Source organism: Trichechus manatus, unplaced genomic scaffold (genome assembly GCF_000243295.1).
Source record: "Trichechus manatus latirostris isolate Lorelei unplaced genomic scaffold, TriManLat1.0 scaffold00223, whole genome shotgun sequence".
Taxonomy (NCBI): domain Eukaryota; kingdom Metazoa; phylum Chordata; class Mammalia; order Sirenia; family Trichechidae; genus Trichechus; species Trichechus manatus.
The window spans coordinates 1,162,147-1,190,107 of NW_004444159.1; the positions used below are offsets into that span (position 1 = coordinate 1,162,147).

General features: G+C 37.5%; 1 protein-coding gene across 5 annotated transcripts; it reads left to right on the top strand.

The window, feature by feature from the left end:
• Positions 1-27,960, top strand: SLC35B3 (solute carrier family 35 member B3). 5 transcript variants are annotated; one of them, XM_023742913.1, is made up of 10 exons: positions 1-155; positions 8,323-8,613; positions 11,767-11,888; positions 15,675-15,829; positions 17,118-17,225; positions 18,363-18,460; positions 21,645-21,737; positions 22,158-22,269; positions 26,121-26,190; positions 27,338-27,960. In XM_023742913.1, exons 2-10 carry the CDS (start codon positions 8,413-8,415, stop codon positions 27,486-27,488), a joined length of 1,110 nt encoding a protein of 369 aa, XP_023598681.1. In that variant the 5' UTR covers positions 1-155; positions 8,323-8,412; the 3' UTR covers positions 27,489-27,960. The 5 variants fall into 5 exon arrangements, with proteins under 5 accessions (XP_023598681.1, XP_023598680.1, XP_023598682.1 ...); XM_023742912.1 differs by lacking the exon at positions 1-155 and adding an exon at positions 374-473; XM_023742914.1 differs by lacking the exon at positions 1-155 and adding an exon at positions 384-447.
• Position 27,961: the final 1 nt, after the last annotated feature.

The following is a 27,961-nucleotide window of genomic DNA, read 5'->3' on the forward strand; positions in this document are numbered from 1 at the left end:
AACAAGGAAGTCATCTCTCGCGCGGGCATCCATCGAGCCGGAGGTACTCAAGGTTGCATCCGCGGGGACTGAAAAGGCCAGGAACCCGTGGAGCACCGATCGCAGGATGAGAACACTCGACCCGATCGGCCCTCGCCGCGCCCAGGCCATTTTTAGTGAGTAGAAGAGAAACGTGGTCCTCACGCCGCGGTGCCCACCCGAGTTCAGCCCCTCCCGCGCCAGGAGTGGAGAATGCATGCGCGAGAGTAAGCGCACACCCACTCCCCCCAGCGCCCTAGTCTCCGGGATCCGGTGGGAAAAGGACCGGGGGTCGGCGAGAGGGCGGCAGTTGCGGGGGGCGGGAAGGGATGCGCGCCTGCGCATGCGCGCGAGGACACATAGGCGGAAGTGGCGCTCGGCCGCCGGCGATGCAAGCCCCTAAAGAGGAGACGGCCGCGGTGCTGCAAGGTGCAGGAGTAGGAGAGGAGAAGGAGGTGATGGCGCCGGACCTGGGGAGGGGGCGACTCCCCGTCTGGCTGAGGTGCCACCTGGGCTGGGGTCACTCTTCCAGGTGACCCACTGGTTGTAGGGTGGGCGTACACCTGGGGCTCTTCGCCGTGTTTGCCATCCTTCCTTGAACCTGCCCATCTTCCCCAGCCTGAACGAGCAGGAGGGGAGCGAATGTGGTCAGGATGGAGGGGGCGGGCGGTTTCCTTTTATAAAGAATGGAAACCTGCTGGTAGGGTGTCCCAGGAGGACTATCTGCTCATCCTCGCCCGGGTTCCTCTCGTCTACTGAGAGAGCGCCCTCAGGCCCCCAACTCTTGGACTCGGAGGGATGAGAGCCTCCTCCAGCGGGGTCTTTTAGGCATGCCGTGGGCCCTGAAGAACTGTCAGTCGCCTGAATTCTCCAAGACTGTACTTTCACTTGAGAATTACTTCCGGGTTTGCGTTGAATAAGGGCAGTCGACTGGGCTGTACTCCACTGTCCGTTTGACTTGCAGTGGAAGCGGATTATTCTTGCTTGCTTACTAAATTTAGTCATAAATCTCTTCGAAGTTCTGTACACGCAAAACCAGACCCATTGCCATTACGTCGATTCCAACTTTAGCGACTCTCTACGACAGAGTAGAACTGCCCCATAGGGTTCCCGAGGGAAGACCACTGCCACATCTTTCTCCCTCGACCTTTTGGTTAGCAGCCCAGCTCTTAACCAATGCGCCGCCAGGGCTCCTTAGAAGTTTTGCAGGTACCTCCAGTGCATTTCAGCCTAATTCTCCTTCCCCATCTTTTTTTTTTTTTTTTCTTTTAAAAGAATATTGAAAGTAGAAGACGGAATGAATGCTGTGCTAACAATTTCTTTTTTTAGTGTTGTGCATGTGCATTTCTTTTACAGTAGGATTTCAGACATCTAAAATTGTTTTTTAATTAAATGTTTTTGTAAGTGAATTGGGATAGTTTGGAACTTGGAAGAAAGAGATAAAACCAGTGCTTAAAAATAATTTTTTTTTTGTTAGGTGCCTTCACGTCAGTTCCGATTCGTAGGTACGTTATGTATAACAGAAGGAAATGTTGCCAGTCCTGTGCCATCCTCACAATCATTTTTATGCTTGAGCCCATTGTTGCAGCCACTGCGTCAATCCAACTCATTGAGAGTCTTCCTCTTTTTCACTAACCCTCTACTTTACCAAACATAATGTTCTTCTCCAGGGCCTGGTCCCTTCTGATAACATGTTTAAAGTCATCAGACAAAGTCTTGCCATCCTCGCTTCTAAGGAGCATTCTGGCTGTACTTCTTCTGAGACGTATTTGTTCTTCTGGCAGTTCATGGTATATTCAGTATTCTTCCCCAGCAACATAATTCAAAGTCATCAATTCTTCTTCTGTCTTTATTCATTGTCCAGCTTTTACATGCATATGAAGCGATTGAAAATACCATGGCTTAGGTCAGTTACACCTTAGTCCTCAAAGGACATCTTTGCTTTTCAACACTTTAAAGAGGTCTTTTACAGCAGATTTGCTCAATGCAGTGTGATGTTTGATTTCTTGACTGCTGTTTCCATGGGTGTTGATTGTGGATCCAAGTAAAATGAAATCCTTGACAACTTCAGTCTTTTCTCTGTTTATCATGATGTTGCTAATTGGTTCAGTTGTAAGGATTTTTGTTTTCTTTATGTTTTCTTCAAGGAAAAGTTAAATCTCTGTGTTGACTTTAGGAAAAGGCATCAGGCAAATTATTTGCACCTTGGGAGCCCTGGTGGCACAGTGATTAAGAGCTGGGCTGCTAACCAATAGTTTGGCAGTTTGAATCCTTGAGGTGCTCCTTGGAAACCCTATGGGGCAGTTCTACTCTGTCCTGTAGGGTCACTGTGAGTCGGAATCGATGCGACAGCAATGGATTTTGGTACGGGTAGTTTTTTTTGTTTTGTTTTTGTTTTTTAATACTTTAAGGGTTACTGTGAACTTTTATAAAGCAAAATGAAAAAAAGTGTTGATCATTGAATTCGAAAACTAAATTCCATGCTTGATTTTTTTTCCCCTGCAGTAACAACAGCTTTGGCCCAGTTTCTTTATATGATAGCTAATATCAGTCATTAATGTTTGAAATGGAAGGGATATGGCAAACATTAGGCATCACAGTTATTGGGTATCAGAGGTTGCATTGCCTTCCTGTCATCAGTCACACAGTCGGATCAGTGATAGGAAAAAAGTATGTTCTGATTAGTAAAATAAAATTGCATTCTAAATGCAAAGCTCTTAAGGGCAGATTTTGTGGTGCTGATGTCTCCCCACCCATAACCCATTGCCGTAGAGTTGTTGCTGACTCATAGCGACCCTAGAGGACAGAGTAGAACTGCCCTGTGGGGTTTCTAAGGCTGAAATCTTGCGGAAGCAGACTGCCACATCTTTTTCCCACAGAGTGGCTGGTGGGTTTGAACCACCAACCTTTTGGTTAACAGAAGTGTGCTTAACTAATGCACCACCAGGGCTCCTGCTGGTGCCTCAAGTAAGCAGAAAAAAGAATTTATTTCCATGTTTATTTCAGATGCTTTGTGAGGAATTTCAGTAGAAATGTCAGTATTTTGGCAGAGATGTCCCATAGGTGATGGTGCTGGCGGGTCTTAACTCTGCTTGTCTGGCGTAAGATTTCCAGCAGGTGTGTGGGAAGTGGCAGAATGTTGGAGAGGAACAGAAAAATGTTGGTTAAGTGATATTTAACCTCTTAAACTTTTGTCATGTGCTAGAACATAATAGGAAGATGATATCATCTCTTCCCTTAAGGAATTCATAAGCTTGTAGGAGAAGCACAAGTGAAAACAAAAAAGTGATACCATTGTAATTTAAGGTATTGGAAAAAAATATGTGTGGAGTCCGTAGGCAGTGCAAGTGGTTAGTGCACTTGGCTGCTAACCAAAAGGTTGGAGGTTCCAGTCCACCCAGAGGCACCTTGAAAGAGCGTGGTTCTGCTCTGATGCATGGAGTCGCCATGGGTCAGAGTTGATTTGCCAGCAGCTGGTTGTATAATATGCTATGAGAGTCTAGGGGATCAACCAGTTTTTAACTTACACAGTGTTAAGCAAGAGTGCAGCATGGTCAGAATTCTTGTTCAGCCGTGTGAAAGATGGGTCAGAAAGAGGAGAAGGTTGATAGGCAAGCAAGTCTAGTAATCTAGGCAAGAGAAAATAACTGCTTGATGGTAGTGTCGGAAACAGATTGTAGACTGGAAATAGAATCAGCAGGAATCTTGGCAAGCTATAGAACATGAAGGAAAGAGTCTAAGATAGCACTCAGACTTTCAGCTTTTGTGTCTGAGTTTAAAAGTAGATACCGTTAAACGAGATTGGGAATATAGGAAGAAGAGCAGGTTTGTTATGACGGGAAAATAGAGTTCAGCTTTGGACATTTTTAATATGAGGTGCCAGTAGAGTCCATGACTAGAGGTTATCAAAAGAAGCATTTAAAAATATAGATCTGGATCTCAGAAATCTGGTTGGAAATCCAGAGCTATATTCCCAAGCTCAAAACAGTTAAATAATTTGTTCAAGGCTCCTCAGCTAATAGGTAGCAAAGCCAGGTCTTGAGCATAGATCTGTCAAAGTTCCAAAGCATGGGGAAAGCACCATGCTAAACTACTTTGTCATAATATTAACTATGAGTTTATTGAGTCATTAAAATATACCAGGCATTGTGCTAAATCACAAACATTACTTATTTGAAAAAGGTAGTTTTGGGGGAAGGGTTATCTGCTAGAGACATTTTTTTGATACCAGTAAAAGTAGAAAAGAGAGATCTTCTAGAACTTTTGTTTATATATGTGTGTAAATATATTATCATTACTTATATCTTTCTCCCAATCTCTGTTTTCAATAAGATTTGCAGTTTTGCCCACAAAGTTTGCACTATTGCCACAATACTTTTGAAAAATCATACCCAGGCAGAGCGTGCCTGGTTACAGGCTGAGGCTTGAGGGCATTCAGAGGAAGGACCCATTGATTTGGTTCATCTGAGTATTGGGTGCAGAGTTTATGCTAGATTTGAGTCATGCCTTTCAAGTTCTATTTTCTCCCTACTGGTGGAATTAGGGAGGGTGTCACAAAAGAGGGAACATTAAAGCTGATCTTCAAAACCTAATCTGGAAGAAGACAGGCTGAAAGAACAGCATGGACAAAAGGCAGGGGTGTTTGAAAGTTCATGGTGTACTTGAGTAATGAAGTCGTAGGCTACTGTGGCTGGGGTAGGACTTGACTGAAAGAAGTGGAGGGAGAGGAAGGTTAAAAACCTTTGTGGGGCCAGATTTATTTGAATGCTACTCTATACCTATCCCTACACATCTGGAAAACAGCTGTTAAGGTTTTTTCTAAATTCAAACACAGGTTTGATTAAATGGTGTGGTGGTGATTGTTAGCTGTCTTCAAGTCAGCTCCAATTCACAGCGACCTTACATATAACAAATGAAACATTGTCTGGTCTGTGCCATCTTCCTGATCAGTGGTATGTTTGAGTTCATTGTACATCTCTTGTGTCAGTCCATCTCATTGAATTTCCCTCGTTTTTGCTGAGGTTAAGGGGCGTAATTTAATGTGTAGGAGTCCCTGGGTGGTGCAAATGGTCAAGCGCTCGACTACTAGCCGAAAGGTTGGAGGTTGGAACCCACCCAGACGCGCCTTGAAAGACAAGCCTAGCGATCTGCTTCTGAAAGGTCACAGCCTTGAAAACCCTGTGGAACACACTTCTACTCTGTGGCAGCTAACAACAACTTCGTATGTGTGGTTTATAAAGAAAATCAAATTTTGAGAGTACTCTACAAGATGACTTTACTCAGGGATGAGAATGATCAGAACATAGTGTGATAAATAAGAACAATGCATGAAAGAAGAAACAGGGAAAGAAAAAAAAGAGCAAAACTACGCATTTTCTGTTTAGAAACAACAGCAGGTGCCCTGTAAAACAATAATTTTTTTTTTTTTTTGATGCCTGAGTATTGTTTGTTATAATTTGTCTTCAAAATCTTGACTCCAAATTTGAATTACTGACGAGGGCCTAGTTAATCTCTGTCAATCTGCAAATTTGAAGTGATCAAGAAGAGGTTGACTCTGATTCTTACCATTTAAACCATCACATGACAGTTTCATTTAAAAAGATTTCCAGAGAAGCTTTACAGTCAAAACTATCCTTATCTATCTTCAGCCCTTAGCTGGAGCCCAAATTTAGTTCCCACTGGAATTGTGACAGAGAGTCAGTCTTTTCTAGGGAAATAGTTTTCTCTTCATAGGTTTGTTCTCTTTAATTGTCATAATTCATCAGTCTTTCCTCAACCTTTATGTGGAATTCTTTTTTTAGGTTTATATATATACAAAGAAAAATTGATAATCATCTGTGGTGCCAACATAATTTTTTTTCACAGACTGGCAAAGAATGATAAGTTTTTCGGCTTTTTATAATCCCAAAGATGTTTTAAATTAAAATAATTTTATCCAAAGAAAGAAAACTTTTCCTTAAATCTAAGAGAAGCTTATTACTGGAACATATTAATATTTAAAGAGCATCTGCTGTTCTTTTCTTTACTGCAATTAAAGATTGACTTTGATATTGAGGACCCGAACCCGTTGCTGTTGAGTTGATTCCGACTCATAGCGGCCCTAAGGGACAGAGTAGAATTGCCCCATAGAGTTTCCAAGAAGCACCTGGTAGATTCGAACTGCTGACCTTTTGGTTAGCAGCCCTAGCTCTTAACCACTACGTCACCAGGGTTTCCAGTAATGTTGAGGACAGTATGCATAAATTATTGTGGGATTTAAAATTATGTATTTACTACATATAAAAAACATAAAGACATGTTTACTTTGAAATATGAAATACTAGGTTAGCTTTTTGTCTGTTGCTATAGAAATAAGTATAGTATATATTTAATTTAGTGATTTATTGGTGTTTATCAGGTGCAGATAAATTGTTTAGAGAGTAGACATACTGTTTTTGGTGGATTGAAAGCTTGAATATATTAATACCTGGAGAGAATGAAACTTGTCTGTGTAATTTTATGTTGTGATTTGGTCAGCCTACAGGCTGAGAAAAAATTTTTGGCTACGACAAATCCGATCAGGTTCTAATCTCTAAAATCTGCAAGATACTGCAAAACCTCAACAACAAAAAGACAAATAACCCTATTAAAAAATGGGCAAAGGATATGAACAGGCGCTTCACCAAAGAAGACATTCAGGTGGCTAACACACTCGTGAGGAAATGCTCATGATCATTAGCCATTAGAGAAATGCAAATCAGAACTACAACGAGATACCATCTCACTTAGCATTAATCCAAAAAATACAAAATAGTAAATGTTGGAGAGGTTGTGGAGAGACTGGAACCCTTATATACTGTTGGTGGGAATGTAAAATGGTACAACCACTTTGGAAATCAATTTGGCTCCTCCTTAAAAAATTAGAAATAGAAGTACCATATGATCCAGCAATCCCACTCCTTAGAATATATCCTAGAGAAATAAGAGCCACGAATAGATATATGCATACCCATGTTCATTGCAGCACTGTTCACAATAGCAAAAAAATGGAAACAACCTAGGTGCCCATCAACAGACAAATGGATAAATTACGGTATATTCACACGATGGAATACTACGCGATGATAAAGAACAACGATGAATCTGTGAAACATAACATGGATAAATCTGGAAGGCATTATGCTGAGTGAAATCAGTCAGTTGCAAAAGAACAAATATTGTATGAGACCACTATTATAAGAACTCAAGAAAAGTTTAAACGCAGAAGAAAACATTCTTTGATGGTTACAAGAGTGGAGAGGGAGGGAGAGGGGTATTCGCTAACTAGATAGTAGACAAGAATTATCTTAGGTGAAGGGAAGGACAGCACACACTACAGGGAAGTCAGCACAACTGGACTAAACCAAAAGTGGAGAAGTTTCCTGAATACAACCAAACACTTCGAGGGACACAGTATCAGGGGTGGGGGTCTGGGGACCATGGTTTCAGGGGACATCTAGGTCAATTGGCATAACAAAGTTTATTAAGAAAATTTTTTGCATCCCACTTTGGTGAGTGGCATTTGGGGTCTTTATAAAAGCTAGCAAGCAGTTATCTAAGATATATCAATTGGTCCCAACTCACCTGGAGTAAAGGAGAATGAAGAACACCAAAGATACAAGGAAAATAATAGCCCAAGAGACAGAAAGGGCCACATAAACCAGAGACTCCATCAGCCTGAGACCAGAAGAACTAGATGATGCTTGGCTACCACCAATGACTGTCCTGCCAGGGAACACAACAGAGAGTCCCTGATGGAGCAGGAGAAAAGTGGGGTACAGAACTCAAATTCTAGTAAAAAGACCTGACTTAATGGTTTGACTGAGACTGGAGGGACCCCAGAAGACATGGCCTCCGGACTCTCTGTTAGCCCCAAACTAAAACCATTCCTGAGGCCAACTCTGCAGACAAAGATTAGACTGGACTATAAGACATAAAATGGTACTCATGAAGATTGTGCTTAGCTTAAGTAAATACATGAGACTAAATGGGCAGCTCCTGTTTGGAGGCGAGATGAGAAGGCAGAGAGGGTCAGGAGCTGGTTGAATAGACTCAGGCAGGGGTGGAAAGGACGAGTGTGCTGTCACAGTATAGAGAGAGCAACTAGGGTCACATAACAATGTATGTGTGAATTTTTGTATGAGAAACTAACTTGAATTGTAAACTTTCACTTAAAACACAATAGAAAAAATAATTTTAAACTGTGATTTGGAGTATTATTTAGAGCATACTGTTTTACTCTGTGGTCTGAATGTTTTGCTTTAATTGCTTATTTCCTTTCTCTAGGACGTGAGTCAGCAAGCGAAAGAAAGACTGAACAAAACAGGAAATCGGCAAGATAACCTTGGAAGCACTGGATGCAGCAAAATAAGAACAATGGATCTCAAGTTCAACAACTCCAGGAAGTATATTTCTATCACCGTCCCTTCCAAAACCCAAGCAATGTCACCACACATCAAGTCAATAGATGACATCGTGGTCCTTGGCATCAATCTCAGCAGATTTAACAAACTTACTCAGTTTTTCATATGTGTTGCCGGGGTTTTTGTATTTTACCTAATTTATGGATATTTACAGGTAAAAAAAAAATGGTCATGTGGTTGTAATGTGTTCATTATAACAGTTGAGGTCACTCTGTGAGTCAGAACTGACTGAACAGCAATGGGTTTGGCTTTTTTGTTTGTTTTTATGGGCCAGACTTTAAGCACTTTGTCATAGTTTTGCGCAAGATACTTTACTTTATAGGGTCCAGTTTATAAATGATTTTGTTTAGTACAGGAGTAGAAAAAGGCTTCTTTAAAGTAAGTGAAAACAGAAACCAAAATTTCAGAGTTATGTGTTTTTAAGTGTGTATGTGGGTGTGGGAGAGAGCAGAGACTTTATTTTGAAAAACTAGAATTATGAAAATAAAAATTTTAATGTATTTAACAAAATATAGGTAATATTGAAACCATGTATTAGTTTTTAAAAGAAATTTTAAAGAGTGATTTAAGTATTGGTAAGTATTTTGGAGCATACTTTTCTAATAAAGTTGAATTTCAGCATAAAAGTCATATTTCAGTTCACAGTTGATTTTTGGAGCTCAATAATAGAAGATCATTTTTATAAAAATATATCAAGATATTTTATATTTTTCCAAGGATGTCTCTTTCATCCTGTTATATTCAATTTATTCTTTTTTTTTAAAATATGCACATTATGTTCTGTTTCCTGTTTGTTTTCTCTTCTAATTTAACTTTACAAGACCTTATTTTTTATAATTTCTGCCTGTGCAAAACATTTTTTAAATTGCAGCAGTTTGTATCATACATACATGGCAGTATGAAATAATTATATACCTTTGACTAGCAGCAAAGTCCTGATGGAAAGACAGGGGCTACCTAAGTGAAGAGCCACACTAGTGTAAATAGGAAGGCTTGAATGGGGGTGAATTTTATCAATGGTTTGTTTATTAATGATTATTTTTAGCCCTTATCAACTTCACCTTTAATGAACCTTCTTAACACAGGGAACCGTTGTATTTGAAGAAAAGGAAAGTAATGTATTTTGTTAAAACACAGATTCTATTTCAGGTATTCTTTAGTATTAGAGTTATCTTAGAACTTACACTTTTTCATTGCCTTACAGATATTGAATATAAAAGTAAGTGTAAATAAAAATGAAGATAGAATTGTGACTTTATTTCTTAGTTAGCTGGCAAGAATTCACAGAGTATTAGTGTAAAACAAATCAAAGCATGAATTTAAAATCTTTGTAGTAACTTATTTCCCCACTAGAAGATGATATAAAAATTGAGATATCACAGTAAATGACATAATAATTTGTCAAATAAAGTTGAAGTTTCTTGCTGAGAAACATTTTTGTCCTTAAGAAAACACTACTACTAAATAGCTTGGGACCAAAGAGCAATTGTAAAAGAAAAGGAGTTGGAAATTGACCCTACATGTTTTGCTGAATTTTTTTTCTCTATTTGATTAATGATCAGAGATTTTAATTCCTAATTGGTATACACCCAGTTTCTTTTAAAACTATGTAAATTATTAGTAATTGTTTTTGTGTAACATTACTACTTTCAGTTGGTGAAAATTGACATTCCTACTGTTACATACACTTACATATTAAAACAGTTCAAAGAAAATAACCTGGGTTTGTTAATAAATTAGTTCTATATACCAAAAAAAAAAAAAAGAGAGAAAAAAACCAGTTGCCGTTGAGTCAGTTCCGACAGTGGTCAAGAGTTACGGTGAGCTATGGCTGCTAACCAAAAGGTCGGCAGTTCAGATCCAGCACTACTTGGAAACCCTGTGAGGCAGTTCTACTCCGTCCTATAGGGTCTGTATGAGTCACTATGAGTTAAGTTCTATATAGTGGGATGTTTTTCTGAATGCCAAAATACTAGAACTACAGTAAAACCTGTGAAAGCCAGAACCTGTGTAAGGGGAAGGCCTGTCAGAAAAGGAAAACTGAAATATTTTCCACTAATAGTGTTAGAAAATACTGCACCCTATCAAAGGCGGAAAACTTGCAAGGCCCAGAAAAACAAGGCAGCCCCATCAAGTTCTGGCTCACAGATTTCACTGTATTTTCATCCTGAATACCTTGCAGACTTAATTGAACATAAGATTTAACAATTTGGGGAATTGTATGGCACCTCAAATGTACAAAATCTATTTCAGGATCTGTTTAGAAGCTATGTTAGTTTTTCTTTGAAAAGAAATTTATCCAAAAATTTCATCTTTGAAATTTTTTTTAAAATACAGTTGCAACATATGTGGGTAAGACAAATTTAGTGAGAAATTTGAATTCCAGCTCCAGTTTTTCATCAAGTTGATTCCTACTCATGGCAACCCCACGGATGTCAGAGTATTACTGTGCTCCATAGGTTTCTAATGGCTGACTTTTTGGAGGTAGATTGCCAAGGAGCCTCCCGGTGAACTTGAACCTTTAACCTTTCAGTTAGCAGCAGAGCACATTAACTGTTCACACCACCCAGGGACAAGTTTGAATTACTCAATTAAAATTTAGTCAGATAACTTTATTAGACTAACTTTTAAGGACTTAACTAAGAATGACTTATCTTTAACAATTGATGTAAATGTAACTTCATGATAAATTGTTTAGCCAAATTAGCCATTCTCTTTACAAGGAGAAGTGTTATATAAATCAGTGGCATAGAATTTTGAAAAATAACCTCAATTATCAATTTGAGTTGGTTATGTTGTTCCTATAGAAAAACAGGCCTCAGATGATAGACTTCTAATGAAATAAGTTTTTTTTTACAGTAAATGAGTTCTCGAACCAGCCACTTTTCTCATTGCTTTGGCAACTCTCAGTTTTGGTCTTTTGAAAAAAGAAAAATCGTAGAATAGTGTTGCCTCATAGCTATCCCTGCCCCCTTTATTTTTCTGCTTTTCTGATTTTTTATGCCTGGGTATCAAAGGTCCCAGCGTTGAAAACCCCATGAAGCAGTTGTACTCTGCACACATGGAGTCGCTCTGAGTCAGAGTCAACTCGACAGCAGCTAACAGCAGCAACATCAAGTGCCAGTTCCTTGGAGGAGGGTTCTACTGCCTTCTGTAATTTATTTCTCTGAAGCTTCGTGCTTTGTTTTTGTGTTTTGTTTGGACGGGGGTTTGGTGTCTCTTCTAAATTGTGTTTATAGAAATTTATTGTTACGGGAAAATTGGTCTTCCCCTTGAACTTTAACAGTATTCATGTATCTTTTGACAGGAATTAATATTTTCAGTGGAGGGTTTTAAGTCCTATGGCTGGTACCTTACGTTAGTGCAGTTTGGGTTTTACTCCATATTTGGCCTGATAGAACTTCAGCTTATTCAGGACAAAAGGAGAAGGTATGTGGTTTGTGTTTATTTTTTGTTAATAAATTCACTAGTAGTTCATTCTTTTTTTTTTTTTTTTTTATGTTTTGGCATACAGAGTCTATTATGTGTATGATTTACATTTCTCATTATCAAAACATACTTAATACCCAATAATTTTTATTAGCAGGCTAAGTTTTTTTTAAAATATTTAAGATTGTATTTTCTTTATTTATGTCCTGAAAAAAGTGAGGCCTCTCTTTAAGTATAATATTACCAAAAAATAAAAAGTATTAATTCAGGCTCAATTTATGGTAAGATATATTTTCTTGAAACATGAAAATACTTCAATGTATATATGTTTTTATAAATTGCACCAAAATATGTGTGATTATTGAAAGATTACTAATGCTACTGATACTAAAGTAGTGAAATGAGTACTTATTTTTACAGTTGTTTTTAAAATGTGTAGTTAACGTTTTATTTCGTATGATGTATTCCAACTAATATTGCCATATTTTTCATGTCCAGTAGCTAAGACTACATTTTTAAATATTAGGGGAACACATTTAATAGCATTTCTTTTCATCAAAACCAAAAGAGCTTGTTTATTGATGTCTTTTAAATTAGCAACCATCTAGATTTATGGAATATCTAAATATTTTTAATGGAATATAAAATAATATGTGATTAAAGTATATAGTCTCTGATTATAAATGATGATTATAAAGGTGGTTAGATATTTTAATATAAAATATTCTTGGGAAATGTAAGAAGTGTAGTTATCCTGTCATATCACACCCTAATATGTAACTATTTCATATACGTATTGAGCAGTTTAAATGTAATACAGAGCTATAATACCAAAATCCTGCCTCCACTGACAGAAACGTTTAATCTTTCAGTGAAAATAAACTTTTTTCACAGCTACTTTTTTTTTTAACATAAAATGGTTTTCATGTTTCTACGAAGATAATTGTGAAATTTTAAATATTTAAATCTAATGCCAGTGTCTCTTCATGGGTCTAATGTTACCTCCCATCCACTCTTTATTGCACGTAAGATATTATAGCAGCAATAGTAGAAAAGTTTGAATCTGAGGTTATCTTCATGATTTTCTTGCTCTGAAATACTACAGGATTTAGCCATAGGTGATAGAATAGGAAGTAACTGAATACATCTGCCAAGACTTACATATAAACAATCGTGAAGACTCATTACTTATTGCAAATTAGGGGGCCTCTGATACTGGTAGCCCTAAGCCGCAAGTCTGTGAATAGTCAGTCTGTGGGAAAAAAAAAATTATGACAGCACCATGGATGATTATCCGTTTCACTTTGGGTTTATATAAGCCTAAAAAAAAGAATTCCGTGTAAAGATTGATGAAAGACTGGAGAATTATGACAAACCTACAAAGTGAAAAGTGATACAGAGATAATGCATCTTCCGTTAAGTTTCAGAAAGAAACACCTCGCTGTCAGCTACCCAAATGAGATGGGAGTAGGCCCAAACCTTGTTTATCTCAACTTTTAAACCACTTGACCATACATATTTAAAAATAAAATCATTTGTGTTTGCTTTAAACATAAGTGAAGACTTACAATAAATATTATTATGAATTGAAACCTTTTCATTTCAAGGCACATTAAAAACCTTTTTTTAAAAAAGTCTTTAAAGTGTGTTACCCATGGGGTCTCCATGAGTCAGAATCATCTCAACAGCAACGAACAACAATAAGCAATGAAAACAGTCCCAATCACATAATCTCATTTGTGCATTTATCTGTTAAAGTGGCCCTGCTGTTTGGACTTTTATCTAGCTAGAGCCTTTGCATAGTTTTTTTCTTTCTTCTTAGATTCATATGAATACTAGTGTAGCTGAAAGAGTATAGGATTCAGAGTCAGAAAACATGAGTTTGGGTCTTGGTACTGCCCCTCATTAGCTCTGTCAAGACTCTCGGGGAGTTTGTTCAGTTTTCCAACTCTGAGTTTTATTTTGGGGATCAAATGTAGCAACATGTGATAAAGCATATTTATAAGCACATTGTAAACTGTGATACCCCAAATACACTGCTTGTTGTTTTTACCAAAGATTACCTTGCAACTTTATTATTTATTACTTTAGGTGAGTTTTTAATGAAGATCTTTCACATTGCTTTCGAAGGGAATTTTCCCAGCGTTTTAAAGATGTAAACAATTGGAGTATTAAGTAAAATGGAAACAAGAATCGTACAAGCGAGATAGTGGAATCTAACTTCCTCATTTTACCAACGGAAAACAAAGACCTACAATAGTGCTGGGATTTTCATGAGCTTATATAGCAAGTTGCTTTCAGAGTTGGAACCTTTTGAATTCAGGACTTCTGTGTTTTAGGCTGGTTTTCTTTCTGTAATCAGTTGCTGTCAAGTTGACTCTGACTCATGGCAACCCCATGTGTGTCAGAGAAGAATTGCGCTCCATAGGGTTTTCAGTGGCTGATTTTTCAGAGGCAGATTGCCAGGCATTTCTTCTGAGGCACCTCTGGGTGGACTTGAACCTCCAACCTTCAGTTAGCAGCCAAATGCATTAACCTAAGGATCATTCCTTGTGATTTTTCTGACTTGAATTTTTATTTCCTACTATTATTTGCTATTTATCTATGAGGAAATTTGACTGCTGACTTAGATCATGACCTGGGGAAGTAGTGCAATCTTACTTCACCTGCAGTACACCACTGAGGGTTAAACCCCACAGAGAGCATTCAAGTGCGTTAGTACAGGCATGCCAAACTATTTGTAGACTACTGTATTAGTAGTTAGAAAAGGCCTCAAAATTGAAAGGCAAGTATAAATGATGCATTCTAATTTTATTTTTCCAGTAAATTATTTTACCTCCCATCTGGCCCTATACAAGATATGAAGGAATTTGTTTGTCTTGATTTAAACATTAACACAGATCCCAGAATGGAAATTAGATCTAAGTGTACAGCATACTCAGACTATGGGAATAGTGCTTCTTGCGTTAGTCACGCCAATGTTCAGGGTTATTATTGTACACCACTAAATATCCAGTCAAGGTGAGCATAGAATCACAATTATGGCTGAAAATCCCGAAGATGCCAAATGAAGAATCTCCATTAGGAAGTCCAGGTAGAAGCAGTGTAGAGGGCTCGGGATCAGGAGAAGCATGAGATTGTTCATCACTCATTACATAGAACACAGAATTCACGACGGCTTGTAAGATAGCTGTGGTAGTGCAAACCTCACCTGGGCTTTTAGACCACATTTACTTTTTCTAGAGAAATTCCACTCAGGTTATTCCAGCAGAATGGACAGATTTTTCCTAATGCTAGATGGAAACATTAGGAAACAGAACAACAATTTCCAAGTTAAAAATTAGTCAGGGCTCCTTGTACAATTATAGAGGCCAATATTTATAAAATTCAACTCTTTTTTTTTTCTTCCCCTCCTTGAATTTAGTCAAGATAGGTTTTGTTTGCAGCTAGAACAGCTTTTTTTTTTTTTTTTTTTTAAATCTTTTTATCAGCATTTGTGCCTTCAGGGAGAATCTAAGTGACTCTCTCTAATGTATCATTTTTCACACAGTTGAGAGTTCTCATTTATGATAGATTAAAAAAGGTAAATTATTATTTTTGCCAGTGTTCTTTTATACATGTAAATAGTGTTATAACTGGAAGAATAATGATATTCTTACTAGTATTTCTAGAAACATTAACCAGAAAGTGGAAAAGTAATTAGATATTTACACCTTGTAAATACATGATCTTAAAATAGTATAAATTGGGTCTCAAAATGAAGATTTTAAAAATTGTCTTTTACAGAATACCAGGAAAAACCTACATGATAATAGCTTTTCTAACTGTGGGTACTATGGGGTTATCAAACACTTCCTTGGGCTACCTGAATTATCCTACCCAAGTCATCTTCAAGTGCTGCAAATTGATTCCTGTTATGCTAGGAGGAGTTTTTATTCAAGGTATTGTAATGATATATTTTCATATTGTTTGAAACTCAGAGGATCTGTTATGGCATCTAGCATTAGGAAAAACAAACTTTTGATTCATAATTTTAATGAGTCTTCTAGATACTAGAAAAATTCTGAGTGATGTCTTATAAAAATAAGATATTGTTTAAACACTGATACCTCTGTGATATGCATCAGTATCTGAAAGCAGTAATTAAACTCATGAATAATAAAAAATAATGCTTTATTAGTTTATTCTTTTAATATTGGAATCGACCACAATTCCAAAAAATAATGCATTCACACTTTGAAGGTCCACCTCAGAAGTGCCTGGAAAGCTCCTTTTTTCAATTCTTCTTTCTACTCTTCAGGGCTCCCCTCTCTACCTCCATTATAAAAATGGACAATTCTCGTATTAAAGTTAAGGTTAACCTGAGCAGAGCTGCTTTTCTACCAACCTTGCTGGCTTGTTGACTTCTGAGAGCTCAGCTAAGTTGCAAGCTGTGTGGAAACATGAATAAATAAAAGAGAAGACAGCAATAGCAACAAGCTTTGGAACACCTCTTTGTTGTTGTGTGTATTAACCGTCATGGGGAGTATTCGTGTGTTGGTAATTGAGTGTTTCTATGTTACTGAAGTTCTTAAGACAGCCTGACTTCCTTTTATGTATTAAATGCCTTCTCAAATTAAGCTTTTTAAAATGGGAAGTGTGTATGTCAACTGCTTCATATATAATTTCAAGATAACTGTTCACAGAGGAAAAAATATTGAGCCCAGTACCTACAAAAATCACTTTTGAACATCTTAACTGACTGGGCATACATCCATACAATCCTTACAAAAAATTATACTACATGATTTCATTTTTTAAAATGTAGATATACCAAAATGCAGATCATTGACCTACCTAGATGTTGTCTGTTATTTGCAAAGTTTTATAGCCTGAATCATTAATCTGGTTATTTTGTGCGCTTACAAAAAGCAAGAAAATTTATTGTCTTGTATTTTACAGAGAGTAGAATAGTTAATTACCATGAAATTTTTAAATACTTGTGGATGCCCATTATTCTTAGACCATTTACTCACTGAAATAACAGATAATCTTAAGAGTATGTCATATCTAATACATAAGGACATGTGACTGTCTCAGGCCTTGACATAAGTGTTCTTGGTGTTTCTTTGTGTATTTTTTACCTTGGATATAAAAAGTAGATCCCCATTCTACCTGGTTAAACACGTGGATTTAAACTGCTTGGTGGGTATTTGCATAGTGGAGTTGACTGAGGTTTGTTTTATGCAGGAAAGCGATACAATGTGGCAGATGTGTCTGCTGCGGTATGTATGAGCCTCGGCCTAATATGGTTTACCTTGGCTGACAGCACAATTGCGCCAAACTTCAACCTAACAGGTAAGGAATTTACTTCTGTTGCTCGGTTTTATAGGCATTTTGGTTTAGAGTAAGAATTTTTTAAATTTCACAAAGAATTTAAATGATGGTGTGATATTGTGATTCTCAGATCCAACATAAAGCTTTCAAGCTTCCCATATAAAAGTAGTAAAAATATCAACAACTCTGGAAATACAGTAATTGTTTTTAGTACTCTTGCATCTTGACAAGAGGCTGTTTGCCAAGTCAAAGTCTTCGATTATCAAGTACGTACATGATAAATTAATTTCTTATGAGTTAAATTGGAAATGTGCACATGAATTATAGGGGAATCAGAGTAGTGATTGTTTTTATTCTCATGTTTTAAAGAAAAACTTTGAAACTTGTACATTTACATGTCATTGTTTTAGCTAAAGAAGGAACACTATGCTGTGCTTTAAGATTAAATATAAATATGTCAATAACCTTAAAGCGCTTAAGGCTTACAACAGAAATAATTATCTCCGTAGAAAACGCCATAGAATTTTGTAAATCAAACTTAGATTTTTCCAAAGCAGATTAGATACTGCAGTATATTTAGAAATAAGTAACCTGTTGCCATCGAGTCGAATTTTTTATTATATGTACAGTATTGTCGTTCTGAATTATTGAAAGTTACAGTTTTACTCATAAGATTATTTTAGTGTCATATATCCTGTCTCCTAGCCTGACAGAAATAGTATTTAAAATATCTCACTATAATGTCTGCTATAACTTAAGTGCTCACCCTTTCTGAGTTTTCATGGTGCTAACACTATCACCAGTGTGCCTGTTAGAACTGGTTTGTGGATAAGAATACTTTAAGATCTGTTTTTGTTTGTTTTTTTAAGGGACTCTAGTTGTGCAGGGCGTAAGCACTCAGCTGCTGACCGAAAGGTCGGCGGTTTGAACTCACCAGCCACTCCACGGGAGAAAGATAATGGCAGTCTGCTTCTGTAAGGATTTACAGCCTTTGGAACCCTATGGGGCAGTTTTATTCTGTCCTACAGGGTCACTATGAGTCGAAATCGACTCGACGGCCATGAGTTTGTTGTTTTAGGTATATTTCTGATAAAACTTGATTATAGTTCATATGTTTAAATAAGAAGGGTTTTTTTTTTTCTTTATACGTTCTTGAAGGCGTGATCCTTATTTCCCTGGCACTATGTGCAGATGCTGTCATTGGAAACGTCCAAGAGAAAGCTATGAAACTGCATAATGCTTCTAATTCGGAAATGGTAAATACATTAGTGTTCTTTCTTCACATCCGACAGACTCAAAAATAGTGATAGACTTAATTTTATGAAATAGTTATGGTACTGAAAACTTGCATTTCATTTTTAAACAAGTGTATCATCACTGTTGTAATAAAAGCAATGCGTTCACACATTACAGGGAGCCACAAAGCAAATATACCCCTACTAAGAGATTATAGGAGCCCTGGTGGCGCACTGGTGGCGCAGTGGTTAAGTGTTCATCTGCTAACCAAAAGATTGGCAGTTCGAATCCACCAGCCACTGCTTGGAAACTATGGGGCAGTTCTACTGTGTCCTGTAGTGTCACTGTGAGTTGGAATCGACTCGATGGCAACGGGTTTGGTTTTTTTGAAGAAAAAAATATAAGAAATTTTGTTCTCATTGATTTATAGAATTTTTTTGTATTTTAAAAAATCTTTTATTACATCTTACTTTCCCCCTTGTTTGTATTGGGTATTGTTTTCCACTTAGAATTTATTTTTTACGTGGTCCACTTTATCTGTCTTTTCTTTCAAGGGCCTCTGGCTTTGTATCATTCTTTTTTTTAAATTGTGTTTTAGGTGAAAGTTTATAGAGCAAATCCGTTTCTCATTAAACAATTAATATACAAATTGTTTTGTGACATTGGTTGCCAACCCCGCAGCGTGTCAACACTCGCCCCTTCTCCACGTCAGTTTCCCTGTTTCCGTTCATACAGTTTTCCTGTCCCTTTTTGCCGTCTCGTCTTTGCTTTTGGGCTGGTGTGCCCATTTAGTCTTGTGTACATGACTGAACTACGAAGCACGTTCCTCAGGTGTGTTGTTGTTGGTCCTACAGACCTGTCTAATCTTTGGCTCAGGAACCTCAGGAGTGACTTCGTACTGAGTCAGAAGGGTGTCCAGAGTTCATATTCTCGGGGTTTCTCCAGTCCGTCAGACCAGTAAGTCTGGTCTTTTTTAGTGAGTTAGAATTTCATTCTACATTTTTCTCCAGCTCTGTCTGGAACCCTCTCTGGTGATCCCCGTGAGAGCAGTCGGTGGTAGTCGCCAGGCACCGTCTGGTTGTTCTGGGCTCAGTCTGGTGGAGGCTGTGGTAGTTGTGGTCCGTTAGTCCTTCGGACTAATCTTCCTCTTGTGTCTTTGGTTTTCTTCATTCTCCTTTGCTCCAGCCACGATTTGTATCATTCTTGAAAAAGCCTTCCCACGTTGTCTTGTAGCTCTGTGGTTTCCTTTTTAATTAAATTTTTAATCTAAGCCAAAACTTCTGTTTGGTGTAAAGTGAAATCAGGATTTTTATAATTTTTTTTCCAGATGGCTATCCATTTATTGAATAATCCATTTTTCCAGCTTACTTTAAATGACTTCTTTATCATATTCTAATGTAGGGGTCAGGATTGTATTATTTTGACTATATTTCTACACAAATACAATGTAATGACAACAGCTTCATCATCTGTTTACCATCTGTTAGGACTAGCCCATGTTGTTCCTTTTCTTTTTCAGAATATTGCTACCAGTAGTTAGTCTAGGGGTTCTTATTCCCAAATAAACTAGAAATCTTGTTGATACTGTGATTGGCATGGCATTGAATTACAAGTTAATTTAGGGAGAATGGCATCTATATACTTGATTCTTTCAGTCCAAGAGTAAGATACAACTTCCCTTCTATTCAAGCGTTTGAATGTCCCTTACAGTTTAGAAGAGCCCTTGTGGCACAGTGGTTAATCACTCAGCTGCTAAAGAAGGTCAGCAGTTCCAATCCACCAGCCACTCCTTGGAAGCCCTATGGAACAGTTCTGTGGTGTCCTGTAGGTCGCTGTGAGTCAGAATCAACTCGAGGGCAGTGGGTTTGGTTTGGTCTAATTTAGAGTTTTCTCATGTAAATCTGACACATTTCTTATTAAATTTATTGTTAGGTGCTTAATTTTTTTTGTTGTCGTTACTATAAATGAAATCTTTTTTCCCAGTGTATCTTCCAACTGGTTGGTATTGGTATGTGGGAAAGTTATTACATATGGCTTTTGTTTATTTATTTTAACATTAATTTTGTAGCCAACTCCCTTGCTGGACAGATAGAGCATACCACATTAGGAATAGATAGGACTGTTCAATCCTGTTACTTTCTCAGCACAGTGTGGGGCATCTTTAAGTAGTCCCTAATAACGTAGGGATTTTAATCTTGGCCAAGAGCTTTCTTGATCATTATCACCACTGGTGGCGCAGTGGTTAAGAGCTGGGCTGCTAACCGAAAGGTCAGCAGTTGGAATTTACCAGCCACTCCTTGGAAACCCTACGGGGCAGTTCTGCTCTGACCTGTCGGGTTGCTATTAGTTAAAATCAGTGTGACAGCAAGGGGTTTGATTTTTGGGTTTTCTTTTTTTTTTTTTTAGTTTCTAAATAAAGTGAATATGGCCTCAGGGAAGAATTAAGGAAGTAGGTAGTTAGAATGGTAATCTAATGGGGTGGTTAAGACCATAGGCCCTGTAATAAGATGACCTCAGTTCATATCCTAGCTTTACTAGCTCTCCTGTTTAGGGAGAATTACTTAAAATCTGTAAGTTTTAGTTTCTTCATTTGAAAATTAGAGAATGAAAATTAAGAGTACCTATCTCATTTGCTGATTGTGAGAAATAAATGGAGTAATTCATACGGACATGACACATAACAGGTATTTAAGTTAGATAGTATGATGACGATACTGTTTATGATGAGTATAATAAACTGGCATAGAAGGATTGGTAAGAAAGTAGGAAAATTAGGTGATAGATATGCCATATGCTGCTTATTTTCCTTATATTTTAATGTCTTGTAAACTTCATGTTTGATTTTTATATTTAATAAATAGCTTTAAAGTTTTTTTATTTTGTTTTCTATATATTTTTTAGGACTCTATCAGTAAAATGTGGTTTGAATTTAATAATTAAGCTGAAAAGAAATGAATAATTATGTAAGCATGTATGAAGGAGTCAATACCGATATGTTATTTTGGATGTAAAATAAAACATAGACTTACAAAAAGGATCAGCCATCATTTCCAGAAAATTAGGCCCTATTGAAACATTGATGTCACTTTAAAATCTTTTTTACAGGCTTAATTAAGTAAATTAATTAAGCCATAGATTGAAAACCCTTGATTTTCCACCTTTGGTTTGATAGCACTTTTTCTGCTTTGTTTTTATCTACTCTAGGTTCTCTATTCGTATTCAATAGGTTTTGTGTATATTTTATTGGGATTGACAAGCACTAGTGGATTACGCCCTGCAGTAACATTTTGTTCACGGGTAAATACTAATCACATTTTCTTTAAATAAACATTTTCTATTATGTAGTTTTCTCTGTATTTCTAATTTCTCTTGTTCAAAAGGCTATTTTTGATGTAATTTGATAACTCCTTTAATATAATGTATGTAGATCATAAATTACTTTAGGAGTGAAATGATTTATGGTTAACTTGCTTTTACCTTTACTGTACCCTGTAAGTTAATTTACAAACTATTCATGATGTAGAAGTTGGGGATTTTCAACATCATCATTATTTTTCCATTAACTCAGAACTAAATAAGAACCTTTGCTTGACTGCATTGTTGAATGGCTTATTGTTGCTCAAGAAGTTGATTAAAATATGTATTTTTATTTCATTTGTAATACCTCAGGGTTTGTTTTGCGTATTTGAAGCTAACAGGTTTTTTTATTGGTTGCAGAATCCAGTTCGGACCTATGGTTATGCTTTCCTTTTTTCCCTCACTGGGTATTTTGGAATCTCTTTTGTTCTGGCTTTGATTAAAATTTTTGGTGCACTTCTTGCTGTAACAGGTAGGAGTGATTTACTTGCTTAAGTTATGAAATAAACATTTAAAATTTTCTCTGAAGTTCTTTTCTAAAATAATGGCAACATCTACTCTTCATTAAAAATTGTCATATTGCACCAATTTATTTTTCTTCCTATAATTTTTTTTTAAAAGTCTAAGGAAAATGACATGTGATCTTAATTTCTTGTTTTAAATGTTAATGTTAAAATCGAATATATGTATCTTTCTAAATAGTAACTTTTGAATACATTGAAAGAACTTGATGTTAAAAAGTATGGTGGATGAATACCTTCAGAGAAAAATACAACCTTAGTATAATTTTAATGTATAAATTAACATTCCCATTTTGTTGCATTTAAAGTAGGAAGCATATTTTAAAGTTTTTTGGACCTTTCATTTGTACATTTCCAGGACAGCCACCAAATTAGCTTCTCTTTCCACTAACAGTTCTTATGCTCTTGGTCTGTGCAGGGACTTTTGCAAAGCACTTTCAAAAAAACAAACCTGTTGCCGTCTAGTCAATTCCAACTCATAGTGACCCTATAAGACAGAGTAGAAGTGCCCCATAGGGTTTCCAAGGAGCGGCTGGTGGATTCAAACTGCTGACCTTTTGGTTAGCAGCCTGAGTTCTTAACCACTGTGCCACCAGGGCTCCAGGGCATTGTAGTGTCGTGAAAATGTTCCGTGCTCTGCTTTAGAGGAGAGTACAGTCTAGTGAGGGAAACAGAAGACACAGTGTGCTAGCTTGTGCTGTTTGTGGAGCAAGTGGTACAGATGATGAACATGCCAGGGGTCTCTCTGTGGGGAGAGCCCTGAGGCCCAGGCTGGGCAATAGGGCATCGCGTCAGAATACTGCAGTGGGTGTCAGAGAGGGCAGGACCCAGCCCCGCTCTGCCGTCTGAGGGCCTGTGACCTGGAGAGTCAGTCTCTCCTCTGGGCCCTGATTTAGTTAGACTGGAGCATCTCCATCAGGAATCTATAGAATTTACATATATGTAATACATACATAGATTAATCATTAACCTGATTTGAATTTTTCATGATTTTAGGGGACTACCTAAATTAAATAAATGAAATTAATAACTTTCTCTTTGTCAGAGTATATTTGCTTCCTAACTTTTCCCTTTATTTGCTCACATATGACTCCCTTTTTAAAGTTTATGTCCCTAATGGTAAATAGAGGGGATTTAATTATAGATCAGGCCATATGGTCTTTCAAGTCAGCTCATGGTGTCAAGAAAGATTGCAGATTCACACACTTGGCTTAGGTTCTCACTTTGCTTATAAGACAGTACTGTTCAAAAAGGGTGTGATGTCAGTTAATTGATGGTATTCATTGAGCCCTGTGATTAATATGGAAACCCTGGTGGCACAGTGGTTAGGAGTTCGGCTGCTCACCAAAAGGTCAGCAGTTCGCTCACATCCACCAGGCATTCCTTGGAACCCCAATGGGGCAGTTCTGCTCTGTCCTACAGGGTCGCTATGAGTTGGAATCCACTCGACGGCAGTGGGTTTTTGGCTTATGTGTAGGTATATGTGTGATATGTATGTGTTGGAGCCCTGGTGGCACAGTGGTTAAGAGCTCATGCTTCTAACCAAAAGGTCAGCGGTTCGAATCCACCAGGAACTCCTTGGAAGCCCTATGGGGTAGTTCTACTCTGCCCTACAGGGTCTCTGTGAGTCGGAATTGACTCAACAGCAATGGGTTTGGTTTTGGTTTGGGTGATTAATATAGAAGCCCTGGTATCCTAGCCATCGTTAAGCACTTGGCTGCTAACCGAAAGGTTGGTGGTTCAAATCCACCAGCTTCTCTGTGGGAGAAAGATGTAGCAGCCTGCTTCAGTAAAGATTTACAGCATTGGAAACCCTATGGGGCAGTTCTACCCTGTCTTATAGGGTCATTATGAGTTGGAATCTACCCATCGGCAGTGAGTTTGAGTTGGTTTTGGTGATTAATGTAAAGAAGTGTAAGATACAGTCCTTGTCCTGAAGGTGCAGGCAGATTTATTTCTATTTCTCATAAAAGAAATCCAGAGGTGGTAAAATAAAAACAATTACTAATATTTGTATAGCACTTACTCCTGTAGGGTCTCTATGAGTCGGAATTGACTTGACAGCAACAAGTTTGTTTGTTTGTTTTACTTTGTATCAGACACCATCCTACATAAAAAAAAAACAAAACCTGTCACCTTGAGTTGATCCCCATTCTACATATTTTACATTTTTAAATCTCTTAACAGTTCTGTAAAGTGGATGCTAGTGTCCCATTTTACAGATGGGTAAACTGAGGTACAAAGAGATTAAGTGACTTGCTCAATAGTCAGCCAGCTGGTAAGTTGCAGAGCCAGGATTCAAACCAAAGCAGTCTGGCTGCAGACCTGTGCTCTTAACTCATGTGCTATATGCCTCCAGAGCTTCTGTGGTGACTGTGGTCTTCAGGAATCCAAGCTCCTCGTCTCTGCTCTGCCATCTTCATTATGTTGCCCATGATCCACAGTGTTGGAGCTCTAGAGAACATGTCCTCTTGCTAGAATGGATCAAGAGAAGATGCAGAACACACCCTTTCCTGTAGGGATACTTGCTAGAAATCACACTAACACTTCTGCTCACATTTCATTGGCAAACACCTAGTCACACACCACACCTGGCAAGTGGAGGCTGAAAGTATGGCAGCTGAAACGAAGGGTCCTTACACTAACATCAGAGAAAAATAGCCATTGGTAATCAGGCTCTGGCGGGTTTCCACAACATTTTCTTCATTTGTTATTCATGCTGTAAGTATTATTATTCGTTCCCCTCTAGTTAGTTCCCCCACATGGTAGAACTGTGCTCCATAGGGTTTTCAAGGCTGTGACCTTTCAGAAGGAGGTTGTCAGGCGTGTCTTCCAAAGCGCCCCTGGGTGGGTTTGAAGGGCTAACCTTTTGGCTAGTAGTCAGGTGCCTAACATTTTGCACCACCCAGGGACTCTGTGCACTGAGTATTAAAAAACATCTCAAACCCATTGCCCTCGAGTCCATTCCGACTCACAGTGACCCTATAACGACAGAATAGAACTGCCCCACAGTTTCCAAGGAGTGGCTGATGGATTTGAACTGCTGACCTTTTGGTTAGCGGCCGTAGCTCGCCGTGGCTCTTAACCACTGTGCCACCAGGGCTCCAGGCATTGAGTATTAAGTGCCAGGAACTATAGAGTAGAGGAGGGACATAAGGATCAATAAGACAAGGAGGCTAAGTAAATCACAATTTAGTGGGAAGACAGCAAATTGTAATGCAGGGTTGGTAAAAAAGGGCTGTGATGGAGATACAGGCTGAGTTCCTTCCTCTGCCTGGGACTCGGGGAGGAGGTTTCAGGCCGTAAGGAAGCCTTCCAGGTGATACTTGAAAGACAGGTCAGAGCTAATACAGACGCTTAGAGAGGATTGTAACAATTGCTCAGTCTTACCCAGACATAACCACAGTTAACATGTTAGTATATCTTAGATTACTTATTTTTAAGAAGAACCCCTGCTACACCTAATCCTTTCTTCCTTAGGAAAGCCCTCCCTGTCCTGTCTCCCTCATGCTAAGTCTCTCAGAGGGATGACATGCCTTCCTAGTACCGTGGCTTCCATCAAAGAGCTTACTGCAGTTGTATTTCAACACTTAACTCTATTATCCTTTCATGTCTCCCCTGCTAGACATACACACCATAGTAGCGGGAGTAGCGGCTTTTTCTTTGCTTCCCATTGTTTCCTTGGCACCTCACGTAGATCCTGGCACATAGTAGGCTCTGCAAATATTTTTTTAATGTGTGGGTTCTGAAATATTATTAAAATGGTAGGCACATTCTAAACCAAACTTTTTTTCCCATACAGTGACCACAGGAAGAAAAGCAATGACCATTGTACTTTCATTTATATTCTTTGCTAAACCATTCACAGTTCAGTAAGTATTTTTAATTCAGTAAGTACTTTTTAATTTGGTAAGTTTCCTATTTCAGCTTCAACTTTTTACTTACTTCAACTTTTGTGCTTTTCCATTTTTGCAGTAAATGAATTAATTTTTTTATAAATTTTTTTTTTCCTATTATACTTTATAAAGAATCTTTTACACCTTGACCCATATTTGTTGATGTGCCTGCTGCTATTTTGGCAATGTATATAATTTACTATTTTGAGTTTATCCTTTTGTGTACTTAAATTGCCTAACCAGAGCCCGGTTCAAATGTGACCATATTTCCATTCTGAATGAACTTGAATGATGTATACACAGATGAGATTAAGGGGTTTCTCCTTGTCCTAGTACAAATATATAAATATATATATGAAAATGCGTGCTTTTAATAATTATTATTTTCTGCCTCTTTCAAAAAGGATTTGAGACAGAGAAAGGTATTTAGCAAGTTATGGCTTAATGGTTTATTTATTTACTGGCTTTTTGTGACACTACTCACTGTTATCTTTTCTGACGAGGATTTGTTTGAAATTTAAATTTATGTTGGTCAGTAACTGAAAAGATTGAAACCTAGAAATTACCAGTGTGTGAGTTTAAAGATAATCACAGCATAAATTTCCATCAACGTATTACAGATTATTGTTTGTTTTCTGTAAGTTAATTTTTGTGTCTGCATATACTAGGTATACACTACAGTAATCTACAGGGATCCCCTTGTTTTTTCATGGGTGGGTCTCTTTTTAGCCTTTTATATTCTATACAAATGGGACAACTAGTTGCACTGCTGAGCTGAATTCCCAAGACGGCCACTGGCAGATTTACAAACCCAGTGCTTGAAGTATGTTCATAAAACTTTTAGTCGATGTTGGATTTTTAATATACTGTTGTCTATAAAGTTCAAATGAACTACCTTTAGTATTTTTTTAAATACCTTTTCTCTATATATACTCAGCATAACAGGTATGGAATCATAGTTAATCTAAGAATACTGTTTTTATTTTAATGTTATTATCGCAGGCCTCCAATAGCAAAATTTTAGTTTATTGCAGAATTACTATGAACTTATAGCCAAATTATGTGATTAACAAGAAATTGTTACCTTGATATTAATATTTTTTCCCTTATTTCTTTCTCTTAGGTATGTATGGTCTGGTTTGTTAGTTGTCCTTGGTATATTTCTCAATGTTTACAGCAAAAATATGGACAAGATAAGACTACCATCACTACAAGGCCTGATAAACAAATCAGTGGATGAGAGAAAGTCAAGGATGTTGGCACAAACTGTGTAGGCAGTGATTCATACTGTTCAAAATGGAATCTTGTGGGAACAATCGTCAATTAACTCTACAAAGGGAGTATTATAAAAATGAAAGGCTCTGAAGGCATGCTATCCATTTGTGGATGGATTACATATGATAAAGTTGTTTTATGATGTCAGCCTTTTCTTCAGAACACCATGACTTGTTGACCTCTGAAGCAATCAAGAAAGCCATTGTCTGGCATACCTTAAGAATAAAATGTCAGTAGAAGGACTGAAATTGTTAGCACTTCAATGAGCATTTTCTTTGGACATGGACCATGTTGCAAGACTAATTGGATGTCATTTATGACATATCAAAGAAACTGATACGTAATAGATTGTTTTGTCTTCATTCCATTTTGGTGGTATTATTTAAATTGATTCTCTGTTATAAGAGTGAAATGATTGAAACTCTAGAGAGAATAGCATTCATTATAAATAAAAGTTATTCTGTGATTTTTT